Genomic DNA, 14391 nt, shown 5'->3' with positions numbered 1-14391 from the left:
ACTTATCATTAGCTTACAAACAAAACAATGGAACAGGAATTTTCAGTTGCAACATGTTTGTGTTTCGGCAGGTGATGTTTCCGCACGCACCTGTCACTCTATAACACAGGACAAGCTGTTTGTAAGCATGTCTAATGGAAGAAAAACATACCTTACACATTCATTCTACTGAATGTCTAAACTGTTGTTTAGTTTTTACACAAGAAATACTGCGTTTTGATATTCTATTCAACTATTGAAACTAAAATGTCTGTATCATTTACACATACCAACCACTTATACATAATTTCCATAAGCTAATAATATATGTTCTGAACAATTCAGCCACACGTCCAGGACCAGCCTGCAATGGTTACCTCATATTTTCCTGTTGAGTTACGATCTGTAACAAGATTCTCTTGCAAACATTTGAGGTCGTCTCTTTATAATGGTCTTCAAATTCAAAGAGGTCCAGTAAGTTCTTGAAAACCATATATTACACGGTGTACAGTTTTCGGTGGAATTAGTAACACACACAAGTAATTTATGATTTCTTGAAGAAATTAATAGTGTGAAAAGTGTAGGGAACAGGACAAATCAGGCAAATGAAAGTGTTTCAAATGTTCTGTGACTAGTTACATATAAAATGAAGGTACTCTTTTACTTGCAGGCCAAGAATATCAAATGTGTCGACGACAGGGGGAGGAGAGTAGAAAATAATTTATCACCTAAAAGTAAAGATATTCTACTAAAACCTGTAATTTAATGAGGCATGGTAGAAATTGTTACAGTAATTAAAAAAAAGTAACACACAGTTTTCTCTACCATGATGATAATCTATCACCAATGAACAGTATCTAATAATAGAAACTTCCTGTGTAAGCACATAGTACACACTCATGACAATGAGGAATGGTTATGGCAGTCAATTTCTGCCACACTGACAGTAACAGAACACAGACCTTTCTAGGACAATAAATGATGACAAATATTATGAGGACATAAGAAAAATTTAAAACCTGGTCCCTCAAGATAGGGAGCACTGAGCCTCATCATCAGAAGCTAATCAAAACTAGAATGCAGTTCGTGAACTAGGTTTCGTCATGTGCATGAATTATGTCACTTAACATTCAGACTGCACTCCACTTGAGAAAGTGACAATGAAATATTAAGAAGTGCAGCTGAAATAATTGTGTTCATTTCTACAAAAAGTTTATATCTAATTAACTTAAATTCTAGCTTTTTTCATAAAATATAAATTCATCACGTGACAACAGAGATCCTTTGGTGATTTCAGGTCACTTGATCACTGACGTTTTATGCTGAGACAGCCGTAAAATGCTATCTGCGTCAGTATGGGAAATTGCGTCTGGAGCCCTGCAAAGAAAAGAAGCATTAGTATGTAGAACTAAAGCAGTGGAACTTGTCACTAATGAGGAGCTGAGTATTCACTTACTCTATCGGCACCACGTTGTGATGAGGTGTAGCCTTGATTTCCACCACCACGTCGGCCACCTCTGTAAAAGAACAAAAACAGTAATGTTTTAGCCAGAGAGAAGTGTGAGCAGATCGACGGCTGGCTAATGGGTGCACCAACACCCACACTAAAAGTGTATGGTATGTGTGCAGTTTCTTAAAACAAACTTACCCTCTGTCACATTCTGTATGGAGGATTGCAAAGCATGTATGTAAATGAAGATGCACTCCTATAACTACTCACCTGGGCCATAAAGCATGGAAAGTAGCGTCAAATTTTTGGCAATTATGCACTTATTCTCTCGACTGCTACCTAAAACACAACCATTGACCTGGCAATAACTGGAAAAACTATATGTAAACTCCTAAATAAACCCTCAAGTTTTTTTTTTTTTTTTTTTTTTTTTTTTTTTTTTTTTTTTTTTTTTTTTTTACAAAAAACAATATAGTTAGCTTTACCGACATTAAGTGTTCCTCAGAGAAAATTGCGGAAGTGAAAACGAAGAACTATATGTGAAAACATTCTCAGTTTTATCTCCTGAAGAGATTATTAGTCAACAGCCACTGTACGACATTGGTAGCTAGTATATCTACTTAAATTCTGAATACTGTGAATACTGTACACGAAGCGTCATCATGGAATTTGCAACACCCATAATTTCCATTTTGAAAAGTTCTCGGAATTGAACAGAAGGCAAGGCTTACCTCACTGAAACCTTACCTCCCTATACACTAATGATGTACTTGCTCCAGAGATGTTCCAATGCCTTGGTCGCATCTCGAATATTAGATCAGGCACGCAAAACACCTGTCAACTTTGGCTGTCAGTTCTTCGTTCGAAAATATTTTGAGTTTGGGGTAAAGATGGAAGTCTGATGCAGTCAAATCAGGCGAATAAGGCGGGTGTAGCAACAATGGGTATCTCAGTTCATATACTTTTACCATGGCAACGACACTTATGTGTGGGCGCGCGCACTGCCTTGACTAAAGATGAATTTTTCCTTGCCAAACTGGTCTTTTTTCGCACGTCTTTCGCTGTAGTTGTTCCTGTAGGTTAGCGTGGTATAGCCCAGTAATTGTTTGACAAGCAGGAAGATATCTATCAGCAGAATTCCTTTCGCATCCCAAAAAACTGACGCCACATCCTTCTGATCGACTATATTGCCTTTGCTTTCTTTGACTGCAGTGACTCAACTTGTTTCCGCTGCGTTGATTGCTATTTTGTCTCTAGGGTATAGGCGTGGATCCAAAGTTGCGCAAAATATCTTCTTGTTGCTCTGAGAACGGTTCAACCACTGTTCAGATATTTTCTATTTCGATTCGTTGAAGCTTTTGCGCTAAGAGTCATGGCATCCATCTAGCAGAAAATCTTCTCACATCTGATTCCACTGTTAAAATGTCATATGACCGCTCAGATGACATTCCTACAGCTTCGGCAATTTCTCGCACTTCAATCGGCGATCGTCCATAACCATTTTATGCACTTATGCAATAATTTCTGGGATAATGGCACTCATCATCTAAGCAGTCCCGACCACATTTAAACTCTTTTTTTTTAAGCGGTTTTCCATCTGTCTCGGCGAATGCGGGATGGTTACTCTTATTCCGCCTCAGTTAAACTACATAGGTTGGAACTTAAATAGTGGCAACACTGCTGTGTCGCTGATAGCACACGTTGTTGACATACCTACTTTACCTCCGAGCAAATGGACTCGCCCGTCCTAAGTCACCGGCGTGCGCACAATAGAGGGAAAAAAATGGTTCAAATGGCTCTGAGCACTATGGGACTTAACTGCTGTGGTCATCAGTCCCCTAGAACTTAGAACTACTTAAACCTAATTAACCTAAGGACATCACACACGTCCATGCCCGAGGCAGGATTCGAACCTGCGACCGTAGCGGTCACGCGGCTCCAGACTGTAGCGCCTAGAACCGCACGACCACTCCGGCCGGCAATCGAGGGAAAAACAGTCACTTGTGAGCGAGCGATCTAACGTAACGGTGTCACTATGTTTTCGAAACAGGAACAATGGAGTTGGATCAAGTGTGAATGTACCAGAGGTCGTACAGCACGACACTGTCATCAAGGTCTTCAAGAGGTGTGCGTGGAATCGGCATTGCCGTACAGAACAGTGGCACGTTGGGTAAAAGCCTTCAACGAAGGCCGGAAAACTGTGACAGACATGCATCGGGCAGGCCGTCCTAGCGTCTCTGAAGAAGAAGTGCATGCTATTGCCGCGTTAGTGGACAGTAATCGACGCCATACGATTCGTGAGCTCGCCCACGAAACCGGATTAGCACATACGACTGTGTTTCGCATCCTGAAGGAACGTCTGGGCATGCGAAAAATTGCATGACGATAGATTCCGCATGACTTGACGGAAATGCAGAATTGGATGCGTTACGACGCTGCTCAGACGCACTTGGAGCGCTATGAGCGCGAAGGAGAGGCTTTCTTACGCCATATCGCAACACTGGATGAGACATGGGCCACATCGTACGAGCCAAAACTGAAACGCCAATCCAAAGAACGGCGTCATTATGGGTAGCCGCGAAAGTTCGTCAGAGCCCCAGTATGATGAAAATTATGGTGATTCTCGTGCACGACTGTGATGGCGTTATCCCAACATCGCAACACATTACGTTCCTCCACGGCAGCCCGTCAGTGCACAGTATTACTGTTCGTTTTCGGAGCATCACCTGCGACCGGCTTTGTGAAAGAAGCCGTGACACTTTCTGTGCAACCCACCCATCATTTTGCACAATGCGCGGGCGCATACAACGCAAGCTGTGGCTGCTCTGTTCGGTCGATGGGACTGGGAAGTACTGTACCATCCACCATACTCCCCGGACTTAAGTCCTTGTGACTTTGATTTGATTCCGAAGATGAAGGGAAACACTTTGTGGCATTTGCTTCACAACTGTTCCAGAGATTCGACAGGCAGTAGACCGCTCCATTCGCACCATCAACGGAACAGGCTCTGCTAACGGTATACTATGCCTTCCACATCGCTGGCAACGGGTTGTACACAACGCTGGTGACTACTCTGAATGACAGTAACAGATGCAAACATGTAACTCTTTTGTATCGGTTGTGAATAAATAGTTGCCACTATTTAAGTTCCAAACCTCGTATGTTGGTGATTGCTGCGCAAACACTGTCTCTACGTATGCGTACACCATAATTACTCTACCACGCAAAACATTTGGGGCTACACTCGTCTCGTATGAGACGTTCCCGGGGGGATCTACTGAGGGCCGAACCGCACAAACCCTGGGTTCGGTGTGGGCGGCGGTGAGGTTGGGTGGACTGCCGTGGCCTGTTGTGGGGTTGTGAACCACTGCGGACTACGGCGGGACGAAGCCTCTCTGTCGTTTCTAGGTCCCCGGTTCAATACACAACACACAGTATTCAGGCCAGATGGTGTTCTATTTATTAAGTGCCGAACGGCTATCAACGCATTATAAACACTCTTCTGCTTGAACATTTGTAAGGATCGAAAATCTATTTTTCACATGGCAAAAGCTGTATCTTGGATTGGAATTCTTTTTACCTACACATAGGTGCCGACCACCGTAAACTCGTATAATACATACTATTGTACATACAAGTTGTGTGCTTCAAAGTCCATAATTTAATTTTTTCAAGCAACGTGTTACAGTTTGAAGCCGCAATGAAACACTTCTGCTTACCTGAGAAAATTCAGTGACACAAAAAAATTTACTTGGAAGTAGTGTGGTGGAGATGTGGGGTATAATGTTAAGAGTGACAGTGGAACGTATCTGCATATTTGGCACACGAGAGTGAAACGGATAGAGGCCTTAACGATCGTTTGCATAACATAACATGACCATCACCGAATTCTCCGAGGCATCGATGGAGACTGGACTAGTCTGTGTCTCGGTAGCTCTCCTCACAGGATAGTATTTTCTAGAGCACGGCGTGCGAAGAGATAGTAAGCAAATATTTATTATAATTCGGAAGATACGCCAGAAGGCTACTTTGAAAATAGGATAACCTTGCTCGGTTGAGAACACCAGAGAAAACACTCAATTTGAAAAAAATGGTTCAAATGGCTCTGAGCACTATGGGACTCAACTGCTGTGGTCATCAGTCCCCTAGAAATTAGAACTACTTAAACCTAACTAACCTAAGGACATCACACACATCCATGCCCGAGGCAGGATTCGAACCTGCGACCGTAGTAGTTGCACCGTTCCTGACTGCGCGCCTAGAACCGCGAGACCACCGCGGCCGGCACTAATTTTGAACTCCAGAGTCAATACCGTATGTCCTGGTTCCTCAGGCCACGGGGATCTTGTAGGAATTATATGACAGCAACGGAAATTTAGCGTGAAAAGTTCGAAATGAGGTGCTATGTCTTATGGTGGCTATGGATTTTGGTATCAGCGTCTGAAGGGATCACCTCGTAATTGAACTTTCTGGGGGGAATGCAAGTTAGATGCTTTGAGGTGTGAACTGGATATAAGTCGAAGTTAACGCTTTGAGTCAGCAGAGACCTGTTTATCAAAGAGAAGGTTTTAGAAGTAGGTAAACAAGCATAGTCGACTAGGGATAGTTACAACGAGGAATGATGCTCAGTAATGAGTAAAATGAAATATCTCGAGCCTGCAAACTCTGCAACACGCAAGCGAGTGAGATCCGCATGGCCACTGGCCGCCCTAGCCGCCCACGCGTCACTGTCATTAGGGGAAGTAGTATCGGTCGTCTCCGTCAAATTCCATTTGGCCTTTTTTATTTGTCATCAGTCTCCTTACTGGTAAGATGGGACCTGCAGCGAATTTTCTTTTGGTCCGGCCTCTTCATCTCAGAGTAGTACCTGTCCCAATTGTTTATCGGATATTTTCCAATCTCCGTCTTCCTCTACGCAGTTACAGCTCCTTCTAGAACCATTGAAGTCATTCCTTAATGTCTTAACACATGTCCTATCATCGTGTCTATCCTTTTCGTGGCTACTTATCAAGTGTTTCTCTCCTCACTGATTCTGCGGAGAACAACTTCATTTCTTCCCTCATCAGTCAATCTAATTTCCTACATCTTTCTAAAGCAAGACGTCTCAAACGCTTCCTTTCGCGCCTTACACCATTTCCCACAGTCCAAGATTCACTTCCATACAATACTGTGCTACGATGTACATTGCCAGAAATTTCTTCGTCACAGTAAGGTCGATGTTTGATTCTATACTAGAATACTTCGATCACGAACGCCCCTCTTCGCCTGTGCATGTCTACCTTTTATGGTTCAAATGGCTCTGAGCACTATGGGACTTAACATCTATGGTCATCAGTCCCCTAGCAATTAGAACTACTTAAACCTAACTAACCTAAGGACAGCACACAACACCCCTACCTTTTATGTTCTCCTTGCTTCAATATGCACACTGTACATCCCAGCCAAATGAACACTACTCGAATAGGGTACTTGGGCCTCCGTGTTTTATTTCGACATTTTTAAATTTCATGAGATACATTTCTTCTGAAAAATAGATGCGAGTGCGGGGTATAGGTTCTGCTTCCATTTACGAAATTCCGATCCCATAAGATGATTAAGAAACGTTCTCTAGTAGTAAAAACGCGAGTAAGAAAGAACTGGATTTATTGCTCGTGCTGAACAGTGAGGCTGGTCGTCAATGGTTTTATTTATTTTTATCATGTTCCACGTTATCATGCAAGCAAACGCTGTTTGGTCATCGTTTACAGAATGCTATTAGAAAATTTATGACAAATTAAAGAATTAACAAAACACTAAAAATATGTGACAGTATATGAATAAATAACACATTACACAAAAATGTTTTGAAACATTTGGAGAACTCTTCCACGGAAGTTGCGTACCACAAGTACACCATTCAACTTGGATTTCAATACATGTGGTTTATCACTCAATTTTATCAGTTCTTCTGAAAGCCTGTTGTAAATTAAACCTGCTGCATTTCTGCACAATGCCTAAGGATGTTTTATCCAAGGGAATAGCCGGCCGGTGTGGCCGTGCGGTTCTAGGCGCTTCACTCTGGAACCGCGTGACCGCTACGGTCGCAGGTTCGAATCCTGCCTCGGGCATGGGTGTGTGTGATGTCCTTAGGTTAGTTAGGTTTAAGTAGTTCTAAGTTCTAGGGGACTGATGACCACAGATGTTAAGTTCCATAGAGCTCAGAGCCATTTGAACCATTTTTCCAAGGGAATATAGTTTTCCTACTAGCGTTCGCTGAATGAATGTTGTGGTGTTTTTATGAATGAGTCAATACTGACGACAACAACAATACCCATGGTGGAATGTGTGTACAAGGATGACAGCATATTCCGAGACACCTTAATAATGGCCTACATGAAGTTCCTGAACCAACACCTCAGATCAGTCTGACCACCCTTTGCTAAGCTAGGAATATTCTTGGTGAGGGTACAATGTTGCCCCAAAAGATATAACCGTACTAGATTGTAGAGTTAATGTAAGAAAAGTAGAACAGTCTTCGTTTCATAGTCAATGGTGATTTCCCTTATGCTGAAGATAGCAGGAATCTGTTTCTGCACAGCATTTTAAACGTCGTACTTCCAAGGAAACTTATCATCTAAACTCCGTCCTAAGAATTTAAAATATTGCACTTCACTGACTGACCACTTTGGGACAACAGAATTTCACTTTTTCAAGAGTTCCATCTCAGAAATTGTATGGATTGGATTTTGTTGTAGTTAAACGTTTGTGTGTTCCCTGAAAGCCAAGTTCTGATGTTACCGACACATTATTAGCCACATCATTCACACTACATTCCATAGCTTCCACAACAAAACTTTTGCGATCTCCAAAGAGAAATTTTTTTTAGTCATCTGTCGTGTTTAGAGGCATATCGTTATACTGTACACATACACAACGGTGAAACACCAGTGGAGCGATTGACGATTGAACAGAGAAGGAGCTACAGAAGTATCTGTCAAAAGATGGTAGTGAATGTCTGAGAAGAAAGCGCGCAGCAGTAATAATGCTCCTGTTAGTCGGGAGACAGCGGAGCAGCAACAAGCCTGGTTAGGTAGCGCCAGCTGGAAGGAAGGGGGACTAGCACGTTCCGTTGGGCAAGCCCTCGTAGCGCCCGCTACCCAGAAGGTAGAGTGGCTCTGAGCGCCCTCCAGCCGCCGGCTAAACACGCCAGGCGACGCCATGCAAATCGGCCAAATCCCGTTTCCATGTCGCCAACTCAGGCGCGCCACACGTAATTACCCAAGCGACAGTCCCTGGCCCGCAATCTCCTTGGCTTTGGTCGCTTGCCAGGACGTGTATCTGCTATTTGCAAGTAAAATAAACGTCACGCTCCTGCTAGGCTTCCTGTAACGTGTCGAGGGTTGAGTACTAACATGTGCAGTTGGGGATCTGTCACTTTCGAACATACACATTTACAAAAAAGTTTGCACTGGGATGGTCTGTGCTGTGCGGATCAATTGTAAGAGAAATTTTGTTGGATTTTTTAAACGTTAAATTGGAAGAGAAGGAACGGGGGGAAAACCTTCTAGCGCAAAATATTACATTGCACCTACACAAGGCAAGATCAATTTGAGGCAAGCACGGAACGAGCGCCAGTGACTCGGCTAAAGAGGCGCCGAACAGGAAAAACTCTGGAAGTATAGGGGGTGGACCAACATATGGAAACACAAAAAAATAAAAAACACACACATTATTATGTGCAATTCGGTGAAGGAAAACGTTGGCGTTCAAAACAGCTTCTACTCATATTGGAATTAAAAAATATAATGGAGTCTGATATCATTCTTCTTGCGAAATAGTGGCGAGTTCAGGTAACGATGATGGATAGCGATCACGCACTCTTCCCTCCAAAGTAGACCACGCAAGCTCAATAATACTGTGATCTAGTGCCTTGCTGTGGCCAGGCGAGATGCGATAATTCATTCTCGTGCTCACAAAACCAATCCTGGACGATGTGAGCTCTGATAACAGGAGGTCCGTCGTCTTGGCGCATAGCATCGCCACTCGCGAACAAATATTCTACCATGGGATGGATCTGAGTAACCTTGGCAGTAATGCAACTTTTCAGAGTACCCATGGGGCCCACGGAATACCACGATATGTCTGCCCAAATCATCACCGAACTCCAGTCATGTTTTACACTGGGGTATAAACTTGGTGACAAGTTGGAAACAGTGTGAAACAAGACTCATCCGACCAAATGACTTTCTTCCGTTGTTCCACAGTTCAGTTTTATGACTTCTGCACTTGGTGTTCCTGTAATGGTCATTTGCATCACTGGCGTGTGGTTTTGGAATTCCAGCTCGCCTCGCGTTGCTTAAGGCGCAGACAGTGTTCGCGAATCCGAGATTCTGTTCTACAGTGAGTTTTGCATCTGTCGTTCTGTTATATTTTATCACAATCCTTTTCAACTACCGTCTCTCATGATCGCTCAACACACACTTTCGTCCGCCTTGTGTCTTACCGTATGATGATTTTCTGCTTTGCCTATATACGGCATAAATCTTCGTTACGGTGTCTCTTGAAACTCCGAACACTGTGGCTACCTTGGTTATGGAAGAGTCCACGGAGCACTAACAATTTGCCCACGCTCTAACTGATTTAGCTCCGACATATGGCACTCACAACTACAGAAGTCAACGACTGACACTTGCATCGCACTGACGACATTGCAGAGGTGCCGCTCTTGGTCAAATATAACAACGCAACCTGCAGGCTCGGCTAGCACCTGCATTTATGAGGTGTGTGTGAAAAGTAATGAGACTGATTTTCTATCTACCAAAGTTTTTTTTTTTTTCCAAACAAAAATGTTGTCCCCTTTAAAGTAGTTCCCTTAGTTCCCTTCGGGGGCTACACACACCGGCGGAAACGTTGTTCCCAGTCTTGGTAGCAATGCTGAAAGGCTGTAACTGGTAGGGTCTTTAACATATCGGTCACATTCTTTTGAATGTTCTGCAGAGTCCTAAAACTACGTCGTTTAAAACACAGCTTTCAATCCTGGGGAAAGGAAAACGTCGCAAGGACTCAGATAAGGTGAACAGGAGTACAGTGGAACAAAACGAATGTCTTGAGTTCAAAAATTCCGAGATGGATGTGGCCGTGTGACATGTAGCGTTGCCATAATGCAGCATACACTTGGCTGCAATGCACAAATCTTCTGTCCAAATTTGATGTACGCTGAAAGTGTTTAACATTCATATTCTTAAATGCAGGACTGATCTCATAAGAGCACGCACACGTTTGACATTTTCGTCGGTTTTTGAAGGTTACCCTGAGCGAGGTTCGTCTGCAACGTGTTCTCGGCCTTCTAAAAATTATTTGTGGCAGCGAAAAATTTGTGCTCTTGATAGCGAATGTTCCCCACAGGCTTGTTTCAACTTTTCCAAGGTCACACTCGCGGATTTCCAAATTTCAACCCAAAACTTGATGGCATAACGTTGCTCTAAATTCTGTTGTTCCATTTTCGTAACAAAGAACAAAAACAACTTCACTGACGGTGCTCTCAAAAATCATGTGATTGCTGTACGGAGCTGAAACTCGGAATGAGCATCTGGAAAGGATGAACGCACCGATCTACACAATTAGAACACAGAGTTGCCAGATTTTTCTCACACACCTTGTAAGTTCAAGCATCCAATTCTCGTGGTGTTTCCAGATTTTTGTCCAACCCTGTATTGAACGTAACGTTCCGTCCACGGCTTTTGTCATCGGAGCTCAAATTGGACACGCCTGGGGCTGGCAATAAGTCACAACGGTTTACGGGACCCAGCCCTCCACAATGTGAGTCGAGTGCACTACTGGCTTTGTTCCACAGTCTTGAAATTGACAAATCAACTCTTTGTCAGCAAACTGCTGCTGCTCCTACGCCGTAGGAACGGCCAGTCCCCCAACAAATTCATCACCGTATGCGGATTACTTTAATGACCTTGTTTTTTACCGAAAAATTAACTAAATTCGCAAAAATAATCGATGTGACTGGAAACGTCGCAACATCTGCCACTGGATGTTAAGTCTCCAGGACGATTAGGTCCAATTTCAGTATCCAACGCCAAAGGATGCAAATGGCCCTCTAGCTGTATATTATAGCTATTATTAACTGGCTACGCGGAAAGAGGCGTGCAGCAGGGCGATACGACATACAACCACAGAAGAAGCAACTGCTTTCCCGGTGTCCTTTTGACAGCCAGAATCCCTGGCTTCACAAGGTTTTTACACTACTGGTCATTAAAATTGCTACACCACGAAGATGACGTGCTACAAACGCGAAATTTAACCGACAGGAAGAAGATGCTGTGATATGCAAATGATTAGCTTTTCAGAGCATTCACACAAGGATGACGCCGATGGCGACACATACAACGTGCTGACATGAGGAAAGTTTCCAACCGATTTCTCATACACAAACAGCAGTTGACCGGCGTTTCCTGGTGAAACATTGTTGTTCAAATTACTCAAATGGCTCTGAGCACTATGGGACTCAACTGCTGAGGTCATAAGTCCCCTAGAACTTAGAACTACTTAAACGTAACTAACCTAAGGACAACACACACATCCATGCCCGAGGCAGGATTCGAACCTCCGACTGTAGCGGTCGCGCGGTTCCAGACTGTAGCGCCAGAACATTGTTGTGATACCTCGTGTAAGAAGGAGAAATGCGTACCATCGCGTTTCCGACTTTGATAAAGGTCGGATTGTAGCCTATCGCGACTGCGGTTTATCGTATCGCGACACTGCTGCTCGCGTTGGTCGAGACCTAATGACTGTTAGCACAATATGGAATCGGTGGGTTCAGGAGGGTAATACGGGACGTCGTGCTGGATCCCAACGGCCTCATATCAATAGCAGTGGAGATGACAGGCATCTTATCCGCATGGCTGTAACGGATCGTGCAGCCACGTCTCGATCCCTGAGTTAATAGATGGGGACGTCTGGAAGACAAACATCTCCACGAACAGTTCGACGACGTTTGCAGCAGCATGGACTATTAGCTCGGAGACCATGGCTGCGGTTACCCTTGACGCTGCATCACAGACAGGAGCGCCTACGATGGTGTACTCAACGACGAATCTGGGTGCACGAATGGCAAAACGTCATTTTTTCCCGGATGAATCCAGATTCTGTTTACAGCATCATGATGATCGCATCCGTGTTCGGCGTCACCGCGGTGAACGCACATTGGAAGAGTTGGAAGCGTATATTCGTCATCGCCATACTGGTGTATCACCCGGCTTGATGGTATGGGGTGCCATTGGTTACACGTCTCGGTCACCTCTTGTTCGAATTGACGGCGCTTTGAACAGTGGACGTTACATTTCAGATGTAACCCTTCATTCGATCCCTGCGAAACCCTACATTTCAGCAGGATAATGCACGACCGCATGTTTCAGGTCCTGTACGGGCCTTTCTGGATACAGAAAATGTGCGACTACTGCCTTGGCCAGCACATTCTCCAGATCTCTCACCAACTTAAAACGTCTGGTCAATGGTGGCCGAGCAACTGGCTCGTCACAATACGCCGGTCACTACTCTTGATGAGCTGTGGTATCGTGTTGAAGCTGCATGGGCAGCTGTACCTGTACACGCCATCCAAGCTCTGTTTGACTCAATGCCCAGGCGTGTCAAGGCCGTTATTACGGCCAGAGGTGGTTGTTCTGGGTACTGATTTCTCAGGATCTATGCACCCAAATTGCGTGAAAATGTAATCACACGTCAGTTCTAGTATAATAGATGTGTCCAATGAATACCCGTTTATCATCTGCATTTCTCCTTGGTGTAGCAATTTTAATGGCCAATAGTGTATCACACTTCCGCCAGTCCAGCGATGTGTGACTGAGAGGAAGGCAAGGCGTACACTGGCTCCTGTACTCACAATAGTGAGACTATGCCCCCATTGAATGTTGAAGATTAGATGGGTAGAGCATGTAACTAATGAGGAGGTACTGAATACAATTGGGGAGAAGCGGAATTTGGGACACAACTCGTCTCGAAGAAGGGATCGGTTGGTAGGACACATTCTGAGGCATCAAGGGATCACCAATTTAGTACTGGAGGGCAGCGTGGAGGGTAAAAATCGTAGAGGGACACCAAGAGATGAATACACTAAGCAGATTCAGAAGGATGTAGGGTGCAGCAGTTACTTCGAAATGAAAAAACTTGCACAGGATAGAGTAGCATGGAGAGATACATCAAACCAGTCTCCGGACTGAAGACAACAACAACAACATGCCCCCATTTGTTATGCAAACTAATGACTAATGGGCTCTCCACTGTTTTGTCTGATACACTTTTAGCTGTACTGCTTTAAATCCTGCTGTCCTGTTATTCAGTACTTCTTGACTTGGGAGTTTTTGCACTTATCGCTGACTACAACCACGAAATATTTGTCTATGTCAAAAGATTGTGCCTTCAGAGCAATATTGCTCGTTCACACAAAAACTGCATGTTTTCACAACTAGTGTCACACAGTAATTAAAGGCTTCACAAGTCACGTACAAGATGTGTTAAAAAGTATCAGTAATTTTGCCATTTCGCTTGTTGCATTAGACCGATTCGCGCCGTTTTTTCGTTGTTCTGTTGGTACACACATCTGAAAAGTAGACTATATCACCAGCTTTACCCACATCGGAATCTAGTGTGTTGTCAGCTATCAGAAAGGTTTGATGTATTTCGGTAGTAGCGGGGATTATTTACACTATATAAAAATGGGTATGAGAATATATATGAAATCTTGCTAGAGGAACGGAGTAAAGAGAAACAAACTTTTACTAATGTTAAATACTGATTTTGGTGGGTCTGCTATGAGTAAAACATGGGTCTGCTAGTTGTAGAAACGTTTCGCAAAACGCCGTGAAGACGTTGAAGACGATAAGCTACATGGACGCCCCAGCACATCATCAACCGATGAATTAGTGAAAAAAGTGGAGGAAATTATTAAGAGAGGTCGC

The 14391-nt window shown here is 43.8% G+C and overlaps 1 protein-coding gene across 1 annotated transcript in view; it reads right to left on the bottom strand.

The window, feature by feature from the left end:
* Positions 1-722: 722 nt before the first annotated feature.
* Positions 723-14391, bottom strand: part of LOC124804798 (5'-3' exoribonuclease 2 homolog) — a 431320-nt gene continuing 417651 nt past the window's right edge. The window contains exons 20-21 of the mRNA XM_047265135.1: positions 1436-1496; positions 723-1356 (exon numbers count right to left, since the gene is read on the bottom strand). Of these exons, the coding sequence (XP_047121091.1) occupies positions 1330-1356; positions 1436-1496 (88 nt within the window). The 3' untranslated portion in view covers positions 723-1329. The remainder of the gene's footprint in view (positions 1357-1435; positions 1497-14391) is intronic.

The sequence above is a fragment of the Schistocerca piceifrons genome, chromosome 1 (genome assembly GCF_021461385.2).
Source record: "Schistocerca piceifrons isolate TAMUIC-IGC-003096 chromosome 1, iqSchPice1.1, whole genome shotgun sequence".
Taxonomy (NCBI): Eukaryota; Metazoa; Arthropoda; class Insecta; order Orthoptera; family Acrididae; genus Schistocerca; species Schistocerca piceifrons.
Note: the sequence above shows the minus strand (reverse complement) of the source record. Positions and strands in the feature narration are given on the sequence as shown.